Source organism: Paramormyrops kingsleyae, chromosome 22 (assembly GCF_048594095.1).
Source record: "Paramormyrops kingsleyae isolate MSU_618 chromosome 22, PKINGS_0.4, whole genome shotgun sequence".
NCBI classification, from domain to species: Eukaryota; Metazoa; Chordata; class Actinopteri; order Osteoglossiformes; family Mormyridae; genus Paramormyrops; species Paramormyrops kingsleyae.
The window spans coordinates 20413777-20427045 of record NC_132818.1 but is presented as its reverse complement, the minus strand read 5'-3'; the positions used below and the strand labels follow the sequence as shown (position 1 = coordinate 20427045).

Below are 13269 nucleotides of genomic sequence, written 5' to 3'. Positions count from 1 at the left end.
AATATGAATGGGCTTCTGCCTTCTGTAGGCCGAAACCTTATGGGTTAAATGAAGTCCTCCCATGTTCTGGGGGCCCTCTGACATGTGTCAATGTTTTCTGGAATAGGCTGCAGAATTTTACCTCGAGTGTTTCACACAAGGTTTTCAAAATAATTAAGCAACCTGTTAAATGTATTTTATTTTAAACTTAAGTAGAAAATTCTTCCATTTCTTGATATGTATATTACATTTAAAGTGTAGGTGTCATCTGACCTGTTTGTTTGTGTCAGCCTTTCTAAGATGCTCTCATAAATTACCGCTGTCTGCTATAAAATATTGCAACACATTAAAGATATTGCTCATCACCATACTTTAATCAAATGCTTCTTTACTTTGGTGTATCTCTTTATTTTCTTAATCTTCACACCTTTTTCAGCCAAGGTCTGTGTGTGTTGACTGTATGCTGATCATACACCTGCTCTGCCCTGGTCTTCATCTGGGTCAACTAGCAGGTATGACGCCCAGGAACCAAAGGTGACCTACTGTTACGGGGGCTGCAGCCCCTCTGTGCTCTGCCCCCTTTTCTGTTTTGTATTTCCTGTGGCTAAAAATATTCTCAAAATATTCTGCCCCACTTCAGCCATAACATCTTTTCCAAATGACATATGAACAATAGCGACTTACCCCAAGCGAGCTTGATGGGCCGAATGGCCTCCTCTCGTTTGTATGGTTCTTATGTTCTTATGACTTCAATTAACTCTTCACTACTGGAAGGAACCGCCGGTGCCTGATTTGCCTCTAGCCCAGTCTGTCTTTGCCCTGCACCTCTCTGGACCTGCTGTGTATTTTGTCCTACATTTCATAATTCTCCCCCATTTCCTCCTTTCCCCATCTCTCTTTTTATGCCATCACTTGCATCTCCTTCCATTATGACCACCCCTTCCTCCTCCATGTCTTCATTATTTTTCTATTTTCCGTTCTCTTCAGCTTTGACCTTACATCTGGGCAGAATTTCCATTTGAAACGGCCAAATTGATTTGAAATGGTGTCAAATGGTCTGCATTAGTTAGCGGAAAGTCCTTTAGTGCAAAATGGCCAGTTTGCTCAATCCACTGGCGACCTAAATCCCATTTATTTCCTACTGAAATAGCTATCAGACGCATATTAGAAAAAAAGAAAATAAATAAACAATATATAAAATAATATATGTATTATATATATTTGTGTGTGTGTACATATATATACACATATAAAACACGAGTAGTCATGGATATATACTCACCTAAAGGATTATTAGGAACACCATACTAATACGGTGCTTCACCCCCTTTCGCCTTCAGAACTGCCTTAATTCTACGTGGCATTGATTCAACAAGGTGCTGAAAACATTCTTTAGAAATGTTGGCCCATATTGATAGGATAGCATCTTGCAGTTGATGGAGATTTGTGGGATGCACATCCAGGGCACGAAGCTCCCGTTCCACCACATCCCAAAGATGCTCTATTGGGTTGAGATCTGGTGACTGTGGGGGCCATTGTAGTACAGTGAACTCATTGTCATGTTCAAGAAACCAATTTGAAATGATTTGAGCTTTGTGACATGGTGCATTATCCTGCTGGAAGTAGCCATCAGAGGATGGGTACATAGTGGTCATAAAGGGATGCACATGGTCAGAAACAATGCTCAGGTAGGCCGTGGCATTTAAACGATGCCCAATTGGCACTAAGGGGCCTAAAGTGTGCCAAGAAAACATCCCCCACACCATTACACCACCACCACCAGCCTGCACAGTGGTAACAAGGCATGATGGATCCATGTTCTCATTCTGTTTACACCAAATTCTGACTCTACCATTTGAATGTCTCAACAGAAATCGAGACTCATCAGACCAGGCAAAAGTTTTCCAGTCTTCAACTGTCCAATTTTGGTGAGCTTGTGCAAATTGTAGCCTCTTTTTCCTATTTGTAGTGGAGATGAGTGGTACCCGGTGGGGTCTTCTGCTGTTGTAGCCCATCCGCCTCAAGGTTGTGCGTGTTGTGGCTTCACAAATGCTTTGCTGCATACCTCGTTTGTAACGAGTGGTTATTTCAGTCAAAGTTGCTCTTCTATCAGCTTGAATCAGTCGGCCCATTCTCCTCTGACCTCTAGCATCAACAAGGCATTTTCGCCCACAGGACTGCCGCATACTGGATATTTTTCCCTTTGCACACCATTCTTTGTAAACCCTAGAAATGGTTGTGCGTGAAAATCCCAGTAACTGAGCAGATCGTGAAATACTCATACTGGCCCGTCTGGCACCAACAACCATGCCACGCTCAAAATTGCTTAAATCACCTTTCTTTCCCATTCTGACATTCAGTTTGGAGTTCAGGAGATTGTCTTGACCAGGACCACACCCCTAAATGCATTGAAGCAACTGCCATGTGATTGGTTGATTAGATAATTGCATTAATGAGAAAGTGAACAGGTGTTCCTAATAATCCTTTAGGTGAGTGTATATATATATATATATATATATATATATATATATATATATATATATATATATAATAGGACAATACTAAGACTAATTAGCAATAAGTAATTAATAATCAGTAATAATAATAATTAGTTAGTCATTAGTAATTAGCAATAAGATTAAGACCGATAAAGTGAATACACTGATGAAATAGGGATGACTGAGCCTGTGAAACTGTGACACTGCTGAACGGAAACAAACCGGGACAAACTCAGTGGGAACATTGGACGAGCGTCGTCGCTGGAGTGCCTCCCTTCACGTGCAGATCCAGGTGCTGCCGATAGGCGGCGCGTTTCCCCATTGCGGTGCCGTAATGCCCGTACCTGCTCGGAAATGACGGAACAGAGCGCTTCTCCGGAGGACTCCTGGAACAAAGTAAGAAACCTACAGAAAATACCACACAATGGTAGAAATAATGTCACATTGACAGTTTTGTATTTGGCCTTGTCAGGCGTAAAAATTATATAAAGTTAAATTCTGTCGCACATTAAGTGTTGATGACAAAAACCGAGGCCTCTTTGCTGTATACCATTAGCATCACACTGTGTTTACTCTTTGGCCGATGACAGCTGACGTATATTCTGATATTCTTATTTAAACATAACATTCACCGCATAAGCCCTGCAGTTTACAGTCCTACTTTGTCCTTAAAGCGGAGCTTTTAAAAGCAGCTCGTACGCTGTGGGCAAATGGCAGTCATGCTAGTTAGCATAGCGGCTAACAGACAACGTCGCGTGAATCAAGTCGATTAACCGGGCACAAGACAATGCTATGCTAAAGACAGGGGATTTAAACTGCAGATCTTGCTGTCGTTAAATATTTTTCTGCTTATGTATGCATATGGTCGCTGCTGCAACGATATGTTTATGCCAGGGAGACAAATGGTACCAAGATCCCCAAATAAGAGACAAAAATAGTGTCCAGTTAATGTAAGAACGATGTATTTACTCTACGAAATGGACCGGGGATATTTCACAGTTATTTTTAAATTGGCATCTTTGTTGTTCTACATCAGCTGTCACTGTTTCTGGATTGGCTCGCCACTGACGTTAAAACACATTCTAAATCCCGTAAAAATTATTATTACTGTGTGCTATTACAATGTGTAAATAGTGACCGTTTATCCCATTGTATGCATACATGGTAATTTTCAGCATGAAAGCAAACTGGGTCGCAAATAATGGCCTTTGTGCCGCCTGAATGTGCCGCCTGAATGTGCTCCCGTGGATTTTAATCAAACCCCTAACAGCACCTGCGCCGTCCTACCGGGGGGAGAGGGGTGTGTCGGTGGGTTCCTGTTTTGCAATGTTTTATATTCACTATCGCCTGTCAGTCCTGCTCTGATTCTCTTCTTTAAAACGTCTTCTGTCCCTTCTTTGCGATGGAGAAGCAGGCGGACGGCGCTTTTAGTGACAACGGGTTCGACCACAGTGAGTATACCACTTTTCTTCACACTTTAATTTTACGTGGATCTTTTCCCCACAACAATGTTTTTCTAACTTCTATAAGCATTTATTAGATATGAAGAGAGAAGGCTTTCATAAATATTAAGAATTCAGTTTGTGTGTGTAGCATTGTTCACCTGTGACATCACACTGGTTGTGGAAGACGTTCAGTTACAGACTCCTTTCTGAAACTGTTCAGTGCCAGGATGCTTCTGTTATTATACTGTAAACTCACACATCATCATCTGCAGATTTCTTTGCTGAGAGTGCAAGGAAAGGCTCTGTAGTCTCCAGAGCAAACAGCATTGGATCCACAAGTGCCTCCTCAGTGCCTAACACAGGTATGTCTTAAAGCGGTTATTTACGGCACCTCAGTACATGGATGGAAATATGCTTGACACTGAGCACTGACCTGTATCCCTGACACTGAACTTTAGAGATGCTGCGGATAATTCCTAAGGGTATGTTTCCGCTGTGGTATGTTGAGGCTTAAGACAGAGTATGTCTTTGGGATGCCGTCAGAACTTTGTTAACGAGGAGCAACAGGCTTTAGGCACCATGTCTGAAGCACTACAGCCTATGATGTCAGGCGATTTTATGTATATGTGTAGGAATCTCTCTCTCTCTCTCTCTCTCTCTCTCTCTCTCTCTCTCTCTCTCTCTCTCTCTCTCTCTCTCTCTCTCTCTCTCTATATATATATATATATATATATATATATATATATATATATATATATATATATATATATATATATATATATTTGTGTGTGTGTATGATCATTTCTATTGCAGGTCTTGCTATAAGGTAAATAGGTTCCAGATATAAGATGCAGTAGCTCAGTGCTGTGTTAGTGGGGCACACCTCCTGCTTTTGGGTGGCAGGTCCTTCAGTGGTCATGGGGTCCAGGTCCAGCAGCTCGTTCTTGAGGGAGGTGCTGGTATGCGAAGTGCCAGGATTGGTGACCATTACGTCATTGTGGATGAGAAAGGAAAGGCCGATATTCCCTAAGCGTCATGCGTCTCACTGTTGGCTGCTCTCCAAACACAGACGATGAGGACAGCGACTCTCGGCATGAGCCGTCCTACAAAGACCGCCGGAGGCAGGCGCACACGCAGGCTGAGCAGAAACGCAGGGACGCCATCAAGGTGAGGGTAGCATCGTGAATCGCTGCTGCTTGATGTCTTACTGTGAGTCAGGGGAGCTATGACTGAGTAAATATCTGCATGTTATAAACCGAAAACTTTACTTTGGGTTTGCTGCAGCCAGTTACCACTCGCACAGGCTGATGTTAACTTCTCCAAAGGCTGTGCACTGATTTAATTTGACAATATCAAAACCTGTTGAATTTCTGCTCTGATTACCTTGCAGAAAGGCTATGATGACTTGCAGTCAATCGTTCCCACTTGTCAGCAACAGTCAGAGTTTGCCGTGGGAGCACAGAAAATCAGCAAAGCTACTGTACTTCAGAAAAGTTAGTCCTTCTGTTTCTCTCTTCTTGTATTAGCCTTATAAATGTGGTTTTATAATCACCAGGAGAAGAGTAGTATTAGGCCTGTAAATTTAAGAAATCTTAATGTATATTTAACTTGTCTTTTCATAATTATTAATTATATGTTCATAATTAGCTGTTAAATTATCATTTTTATTATTATGTGATGATGTGAGAAATAAAGAAATTATGTTATTTCGGTGTTCAGTGTAAATAGCTGCCACTTTTTTAATTCCATGAAAGCGTATTGTAAATCTTAACAAAGTTCTTCATGCAGCAATCGACTACATCCAGTTTCTGCACAAAGAGAAGAAAAAGCAAGAGGAGGAAGTTTCCACATTGCGGAAGGAAGTGATGGCACTGAAGATCATGAAGACGTGAGGCAGTCGGTCACTTAAATTTTGGCCGCCCTGTTCGGCATGCCTGACCATATCTTCATCCCCTTTGAGAGGCTGAAAACCAGCGTTCATCAGCACAGCGCGCTAATGCACACTGCTGTCAATAGGATGTGATGTAATCCTTACTGGGCAAAGGATGACTGTGATAAGACGGACAGAACTGGCTGTTAGAAGAATGATGAGATGGCCTGATTAGGGCTGAGGAAGAGAACTGGCTCTGGCGTTTGTCTGTTTAGTGGAGTCTTGTAATTGATTGGGTCACCAAACTAATATCTCTAAAGAAAACCTTTGCACTGTCATTCCTGCTGTGTCCACTTTCTGTTACTTATTTATACGTTTTCAATTTGACTGGAGTTTGACAAATACTGAGCACCATGCTCTGTATAACAGACCCCCCCCCCCCCTTCCTTAATCTTGGTGACTGCCTGATGTTGACGTGGTGTGTGTGTTGACAGGAACTATGAGCACATAGTCCAGGCGCACCAGAACAATCCGCAGCAAGGAGACGAGCAGGTCTCTGACCAGGTGAAGTTCAGCGTGTTCCAGAGCATCATGGACTCCTTGTTCCAGACGTTCAGTGCCTCAGTCTCCTTCTCCAGCTTCCAGGAGCTGTCCGCTTGTGTCTTCAGCTGGATTGAGGAACACTGCAAACCTCAGGTACTGCACTCTGCTGGGGTTGGGGGTTAATGTGTAGGATGTGTTCCCTTGGTACAGTTCAACCTACCTTTATCCAGGGTGACAGTGCTGATCTGATTTTCTACAATTATGGGCAGAACTACAGAACGTGTAGGATAAATTTTATGTCATGAATCTTCAGAAGTGCATTGCGCTGTTTGACTCGTTCGTTCATTAAGGAATGTCTTTAAAACACGGTAATGATACCAGATAACTCTACACCATTGGTGGAATTAATTAATTAGACAGTCTCTGTTATTGCTATTAAAGGCACCTGAATTCATTGCAACGAAGGAAGACTAAGGGTCATGTATAGCTTAAGTTAAACCCCCTGTCTTTACAGACACTACGGGAGTTTGTGGTGGGGGTCCTTCAGCAGATCAACAGCCACTCCTACTGACGGACCAGGCCATGACGATGCTACGTGTGTGACCTGTCCTCACCTCACCACCACTGCAGTATTTTAAGTGGTAAACGGTGGTGAACAGCGTGTGTAGTGGAGAGGGACAACCCCAGCACTTCAGTGCTCAGTCCCGTTTCACAAAAGCCTTTGTTCTAGAAGACATGCGTCCTGGCCAGAGTACTGTTTCAGAAGGGGGAGGTCGGTGTAGTCTAAGTTAACTTGGATGGATCCTTTCCAGGATAAACACTTAGGGAAGATGTAAGGATTTTCTGGAAGCCTGCTGACAGTGTTGTTCAGTCTAATGTTACCTTTGGAAAGAAAAACTATGGAAGCTTGTAGGATTTTGGGACTCAAGGGCTGGTGTTGTTACCTCCTTGTCCACAGGTGAGTGTTTAAAAACTCAACCTCTTCTTTCAGGGTTCTTGGTTTCTCCTCCGTTACAAATCGAGTGTTTTTGCCTGTGGGTCTCTCGCCATCGTTGTGTTCTGTTTGCACGGAGTTTTGCGTGAAGTGCTTATGTTGTCGTAGACACTTTTGAGAGGTGGTCTGAAATGCCGTCGGTCTTTCAACACCAGTTGCCTTCTGGATTCTCCTGACCTCTGTCATAAGCACACCTATGCCTAAAAGTATGGATATTTGTTCATTTATGTATGCATTTCATGCTGGCGGGTGTACACGTGCTCAGAAGCAGAGCCTGAAACTCATTGACTGGGAAAAACCACAATCCATGTAGACTGTTTATGTGGAATATTAAGACCTCAGTAAAATGTACAGAATGAGAGTGACAGCATGTACTTTCTTTTTTGACCTATGTAAGAGGTTTTTATTATTTAAGTGAAGGCTGTAAGAATCTTAACTGTGTGTATTCTTAGCCGTTCTGCTGCCTTGTATTGACTCGGACATGACATGCAACCTTCCGCAAGGGTGTCCTTCAGTCCTGACACTACGGATACTGTGATCGATTCATTCTCCCACACTGCCCCGGACACAGCTGTTAAAGCAAAGAATGTAAAACGACGCTTGCAATAATTGTTCTGCAAGATCGAATTTTAAGTACCAGTACTGTACCGTATGATTTTAAAGTAAAGGATTCTGCATCTGATCATTGTCCTGTCTTTCAAATAGAATGTTGTATCTCTCAAATTGGATTTGTGTGCATGTAAAAAAAAAAAAAACCAAAAACGGCAGTTTCTTGAAAAAAACTTTGGAAATATTTTTGTATTGATATTTCTAATTGCAAATAAACATCTGTTTCTAAGTCTTAATTTTTTTTACACATTATGTATAATACAAAACAAAAACCCAACACTGATACCATAAGCACAGAACACAAATAAGATGGTCCAGAAAAAAGTCAGTCATGTCCCCCATTTTGTTTGCGTTCACAGCCATAAATCCCACATCTTCTGTCACATGTCTGGAATTTTCACTTTGCAGTCCTCATCCGTCTCTAGGCCAACCTCTTCCTGAATAGAGTAAAAGAACATAGTTTAGTGATTTTACGCAACCTGAAGGAAGCGACATGGTGGTGCAGTGGTTAGCACAGTCGCCTCCCAACTCTGGGACCAGGGTTCAAGTCTCAGCCACGGCTCCATGTGCTGTGCACTCCGGTCTCCCCTCCACAGGTAAGAGTGTTGTGTGTCCATGTGTGTGTATGTGTCCAACCCCCCCCCCCCCCAATACAGAGTGTGTGTGTCCCTTGGATGGTCCAAAGGTAGGAGTGTGTGTGTGTGTGTGTGTGTGTTGCCCTGTACCTCTGACACCAGGGTTCATGGGTGCAGGAAGAGGGTGTGTGTAAAATCCAGGATGAACTCGGTGAGACCCAGAAAAGTACACGCTTACCAGAAATTGCTTCTTGCTCTTTGGGTATCCTTCCAAAATGGCATCAACCATATCAGATGCCTAAAACGTTGAATTTTATTATAGAAAAACAATCTAGATCCTTTTAGTCCTTAAAAAAGGACTAAAAATTAAAATATTACCAGCCGCTTTCTTTTCTTCCACTCTTTCAGATAGAGATCCCGCTCTTTGTAAACCTGCAACACAGTGATGTGCATTTCAGAACCACAGTGATGTGCATTTCAGAACCACAGTGATGTGCATTTCAGAACCACAGTGATGTGCATTTCAGAACCACAGTGATGTGCATTTCAGAACCACAGTGATGTGCATTTCAGAACCAAAGCATCACAATACGCTGTAAAAGGGTGACTGAAGCAGAACAAATGTAACACTTCATAAAATAATCGAAAACTTCCACAAAAAAAAAATGTTACATTAAGACATCTGATAAAAATACGAAGACGGATTTCACTAGGCTACACCCGGCATTCAGTAAAACCTCATTCCACACAAAGCCTGACCGCAAACTACCTCTAAAATCCACTTTACGTTAACAACTAGGTTCAAGGACATCACTGAAGCACAGAAAAAACAAGGAAAAGTGAACTCGGCATAAATTATTGAAAAGCAGGTTTTAGTGTTTACCACTTAAAATACTGCAAATTATGTAAATGGATGACTACCCTGGTGGAGGACATGCTCCGAGTGCCCCAGTCGCGAGACTAGTTTGCATTCTTTCTATTTTAAAATGGTGAGCATCACTCACCTTTTCCTTCTCCTCGGGTGTAACGTGATTTGCCACAGATTTGATCCTCTCCAGCCGCTCCTTGCACGCAGTGCACTCCTGCGTCAGGTGCTGGATCTCTGATGTCATTCCCTGTGTTGTCATTGAGCTGTTGAGCTCCTTCAGAGCTGCAGAAGAGAGACAGAAAGACAAACACAGTTAATCATTGCCCATCTATTTAATGCGTCACCTACCATGACTACATGGTTTTAGAGGAAAAAAATCTTGGGGGGACGGGACAAAAAAAGAAACAGTGGCTAAAACCCCACTAAATAGGGTCTCAAACCACCTACATAAGCTACTAGGATAGCTTTTAACCTATTTTGAGCTACTGTATATTTACAAAATGGTTCAACAAATTCAACAATCCTTGGTCCATTCTCTGTGCCAACATGCAACACTCGACACTCTGCCATTACGGACACGAAGAGAACTCACCCATCTCAAGCTGCTTGCAGTCCTGTGTTACAGTGTGTACCTGGGAGTTAAGCTGTGACATCTGACTATCCATTTCCTTAAGGTCTGAATCGCTCACATCTGCGAACTGAGACTAAGTTGGGGGGGGACGGGGGGGGGGACGTGTGCCAAGCTTAATTATAAAGACATTTCATTTCCAGTGATACTGACCTAGAGAAGCTTGATAAATAGATAAGCCCCAGTAAACTCATTTTCACTCACTTGATCAGCAAAATAGATCTTCTGCTTTCCATAGACCTTCTCCATGATTTTTCCTTCCTGCGCCAACAGCTCCATAGCTTTCACCACTGCCTGAAAGTCCATGGAATGGTGTTTATATACGTGTGCGCATTCTCAGAATGGCCCAATATGGGGCTGCAGAGTAACTGAATATAGCAGCCGACCACTGTCACTCTCACCGTCTTTCCCAAACCGTGCTGCTTTTGCAGGTTTCCGAAGATATCTTGGGCACTGTACGGCCGGTTCTTTTCATTGAGGTACTCAAGAATAACTGCAGCACCTGGGCAAAGCAAAATCTGTCTATCGGTGTATTCTTGCCAATACGAGAAGTTTGTTCTCACAAGAGCAGCTCTAAAATTAAATTTCCTAAATCGAATTCCAGCATCCCTTACAGGGTAGCGTATACCGTCCCCTATGCTGCCTGAGAAAAACTCCTGGCCACACCCCCCCCAACTCCTACCAGGAGAAGTGCTTGGAAAATAGCAGCGTGTCGCTCATCGTCCGACACAAAGTCAAACACACATGTATACACGAACACACATCGATCAATGAATCAACCAGTAAATAAGAATAGACAAGCACAAAAAGGGAAACATCCGATTTTTAACCATCACAATTCAACCGCGGTAAAGATAGTTTGCAGTTTGCGATTCGGGATTCCTTTGAGTTCATCTCGACAGTGCGGTGAGGTAAACCAGTAAACACAGTGGCATTTTGTTATTCGTGATTTGTGAATTCGGATGACGTCATTTCCAATCCCGAAATCTGCCGATATTATACTTTGCCTTTTTATTGTCAAACCCCGAATAATAAAAAAACTTCACCATATAAACAGGTCCAGGCAGGCTCATTCTGACCAGTCTGATTTGTGAATTTTTTCACAGTCCTCAGTTCGTCTGCCAGTGACTGATAAGCGCTGAGACAGAAGGGATTAAAAACACATGTCACATGCCATAGCAATATATGGGCTACATCACATCATAGTGGTCAAAACATCCAAACAAAGTGGCCCAGAAGGACCAAACTAGGCTCAAATTGATCAGTCTGATTTGTGAATTTTTTCACAAATCAAATGTGGTCAGTCAGTCATAGGTCAGTGTATGTATTAGGCAGCTGGTGGGGAAAAAACACACGAACCTTACCAATAATGAACATACCCTTATAAAGCACAATTTCCATGTTGTTTTTGACAAAACATGATTTGTGGAAAAATTCACAAATGTATTTACTCGCATGTCATCACTCAGCGTAGCTATTTGGCCAGTGCCAGTACATAGGCTATGCGAAATATATTTTGCCCTGGCATATTCCTGTTTTCAAGGTGCTTGTGCCCTTCTTCTTTTTGTCTTGTTTTTCCTTTTAAATTGCATATTCATTGTAACATGACTAGCAATAACAAGAGACAACATACAGACATTCATGTCCAGTATTCTATTATAATAAACTTTTACATTACATTATATACCAGAGAAATAATTTTGTCTAGTATATTTTATCTTGGTGTATTTCCCGTCTATTTATAAAGATATTATTATTATTACACTCCCCCAAACTACAAACTTATATCCAATTTCTTCCTAATGAATTATTCCAGAACAGTACAGAATATGTTGCCGCAGTTCCCTGATATGTCATTGTGCGCTCATAATATATTCTTGTGCGCACCAGCTAGTTTCTGGTGAGCAACTTTTATTTTTACGCATGAGAACATAGTGGTCTTGAACAAGAATCAACATAACACTTGTGAAATACTAATCTCACATTTGCTCATCATTAATGAATCATGACGCATCTTTTATCTCAAGTAGCTGCTATATTTGTTCTAACATGTCTAACACCACACCACTTAAGAGTAAATTGTTATTAAAAAGTACATTTTTAAAAGAGTAATACATTGTGCTTTATAAGGGTATGTTCATTATTGGTAAGGTTCATGTGTAAAAAGAGTGTTTTTTTTCCACCAGCTGCCTAATACATACACTGACCTATGACTGACTGACCACATTTGATTTGTGAAAAAATTCACAAATCAGACTGATCAATTTGAGCCTAGTTTGGTCCTTCTGGGCCACTTTGTTTGGATGTTTTGGCCACTATGATGGGATGTAGCCCATATATTGCTATGGCATGTGACATGTGTTTTTAATCCCTTCTGTCTCAGCGCTTATCAGTCACTGGCAGACGAACTGAGGACTGTGAAAAAATTCACAAATCAGACTGGTCAGAATGAGCCTGCCTGGACCTGTTTATATGGTGAAGTTTTTTTTTTTATTATTCGGGGTTTGACAACAAAAAGGCAAAGTATAATATCGGCAGATTTCGGGATGGGAAATGACGTCATCCGAATTCACAAATCACGAATAACAAAATGCCACTGTGTTTACTGGTTTACCTCACCGCACTGTCGAGATAAACTTAAAGGAATCCCGAATCGCAAACTGCAAACTATCTTTACCGCGGTCACAAACGCGTTGGCGATTACTCATGCAAACACTTCAGGTTGACTAAAACACAGCGGAACTGTCAAAACGTCAGTGTCAAAACATTTTAATAAACCATAATACACATTACAATCGTATAATTCGAACCACTGACTGAACTCCGGTTGTCCGTCCAAATTGTATAAACAGAACCAGCTATTTTGACAAAGCTAAAACGATGCTGAGGAAACACACTGCTAACGTGTATATGCACACACAAACACACTTATTCAAAACACAAATTATTTATTTCGGTATCAAAATAACTTACCAGATGCATCCTTTTTACTCATTTTTGCACTAACTTGCTTGTTGTGAGCTACATTCGAGGTTCGCGGGCAGCAATGGATTGTGGGACAACAGGTCATACGGGCGGGGTTATTAGATTTTTACCAACCAATAGTGAACAACAGGTCCCACGCCGCACCCAAATTATCCATTTTACAAAGTGGTTCGGGAATATTAATATTCATGAAAGAGCGCTGCCTGATTGGCTAGTGAATAGCTCAGACAGTTTTACCGACCAATCAGGTAGCTTCTCTCATGAATATAAATGAT

At 41.8% G+C, this 13269-nt stretch overlaps 2 protein-coding genes across 2 annotated transcripts; one reads left to right on the top strand and one right to left on the bottom strand.

Annotated features, from left to right (window-relative positions):
- The first annotated feature begins 2606 nt into the window (after window positions 1-2606).
- Window positions 2607-8174, top strand: mlx (MAX dimerization protein MLX). The gene is made up of 8 exons (XM_023835467.2): window positions 2607-2873; window positions 3889-3928; window positions 4195-4284; window positions 4992-5089; window positions 5313-5415; window positions 5711-5810; window positions 6287-6488; window positions 6850-8174. The coding sequence occupies exons 1-8, from the start codon at window positions 2832-2834 to the stop codon at window positions 6904-6906; spliced, it is 732 nt and encodes a 243-aa protein (XP_023691235.1). The 5' UTR covers window positions 2607-2831; the 3' UTR covers window positions 6907-8174.
- psmc3ip (PSMC3 interacting protein) lies at window positions 8098-13125 on the bottom strand. Its single transcript, XM_023835468.2, has 8 exons — window positions 12983-13125; window positions 10411-10511; window positions 10214-10303; window positions 9974-10085; window positions 9518-9663; window positions 8892-8945; window positions 8752-8811; window positions 8098-8375 (listed from the first exon to the last, which is right to left on the bottom strand). Exons 1-8 carry the CDS (start codon window positions 13077-13079, stop codon window positions 8319-8321), a joined length of 717 nt encoding a protein of 238 aa, XP_023691236.2. The 5' UTR covers window positions 13080-13125; the 3' UTR covers window positions 8098-8318.
- Window positions 13126-13269: the final 144 nt, after the last annotated feature.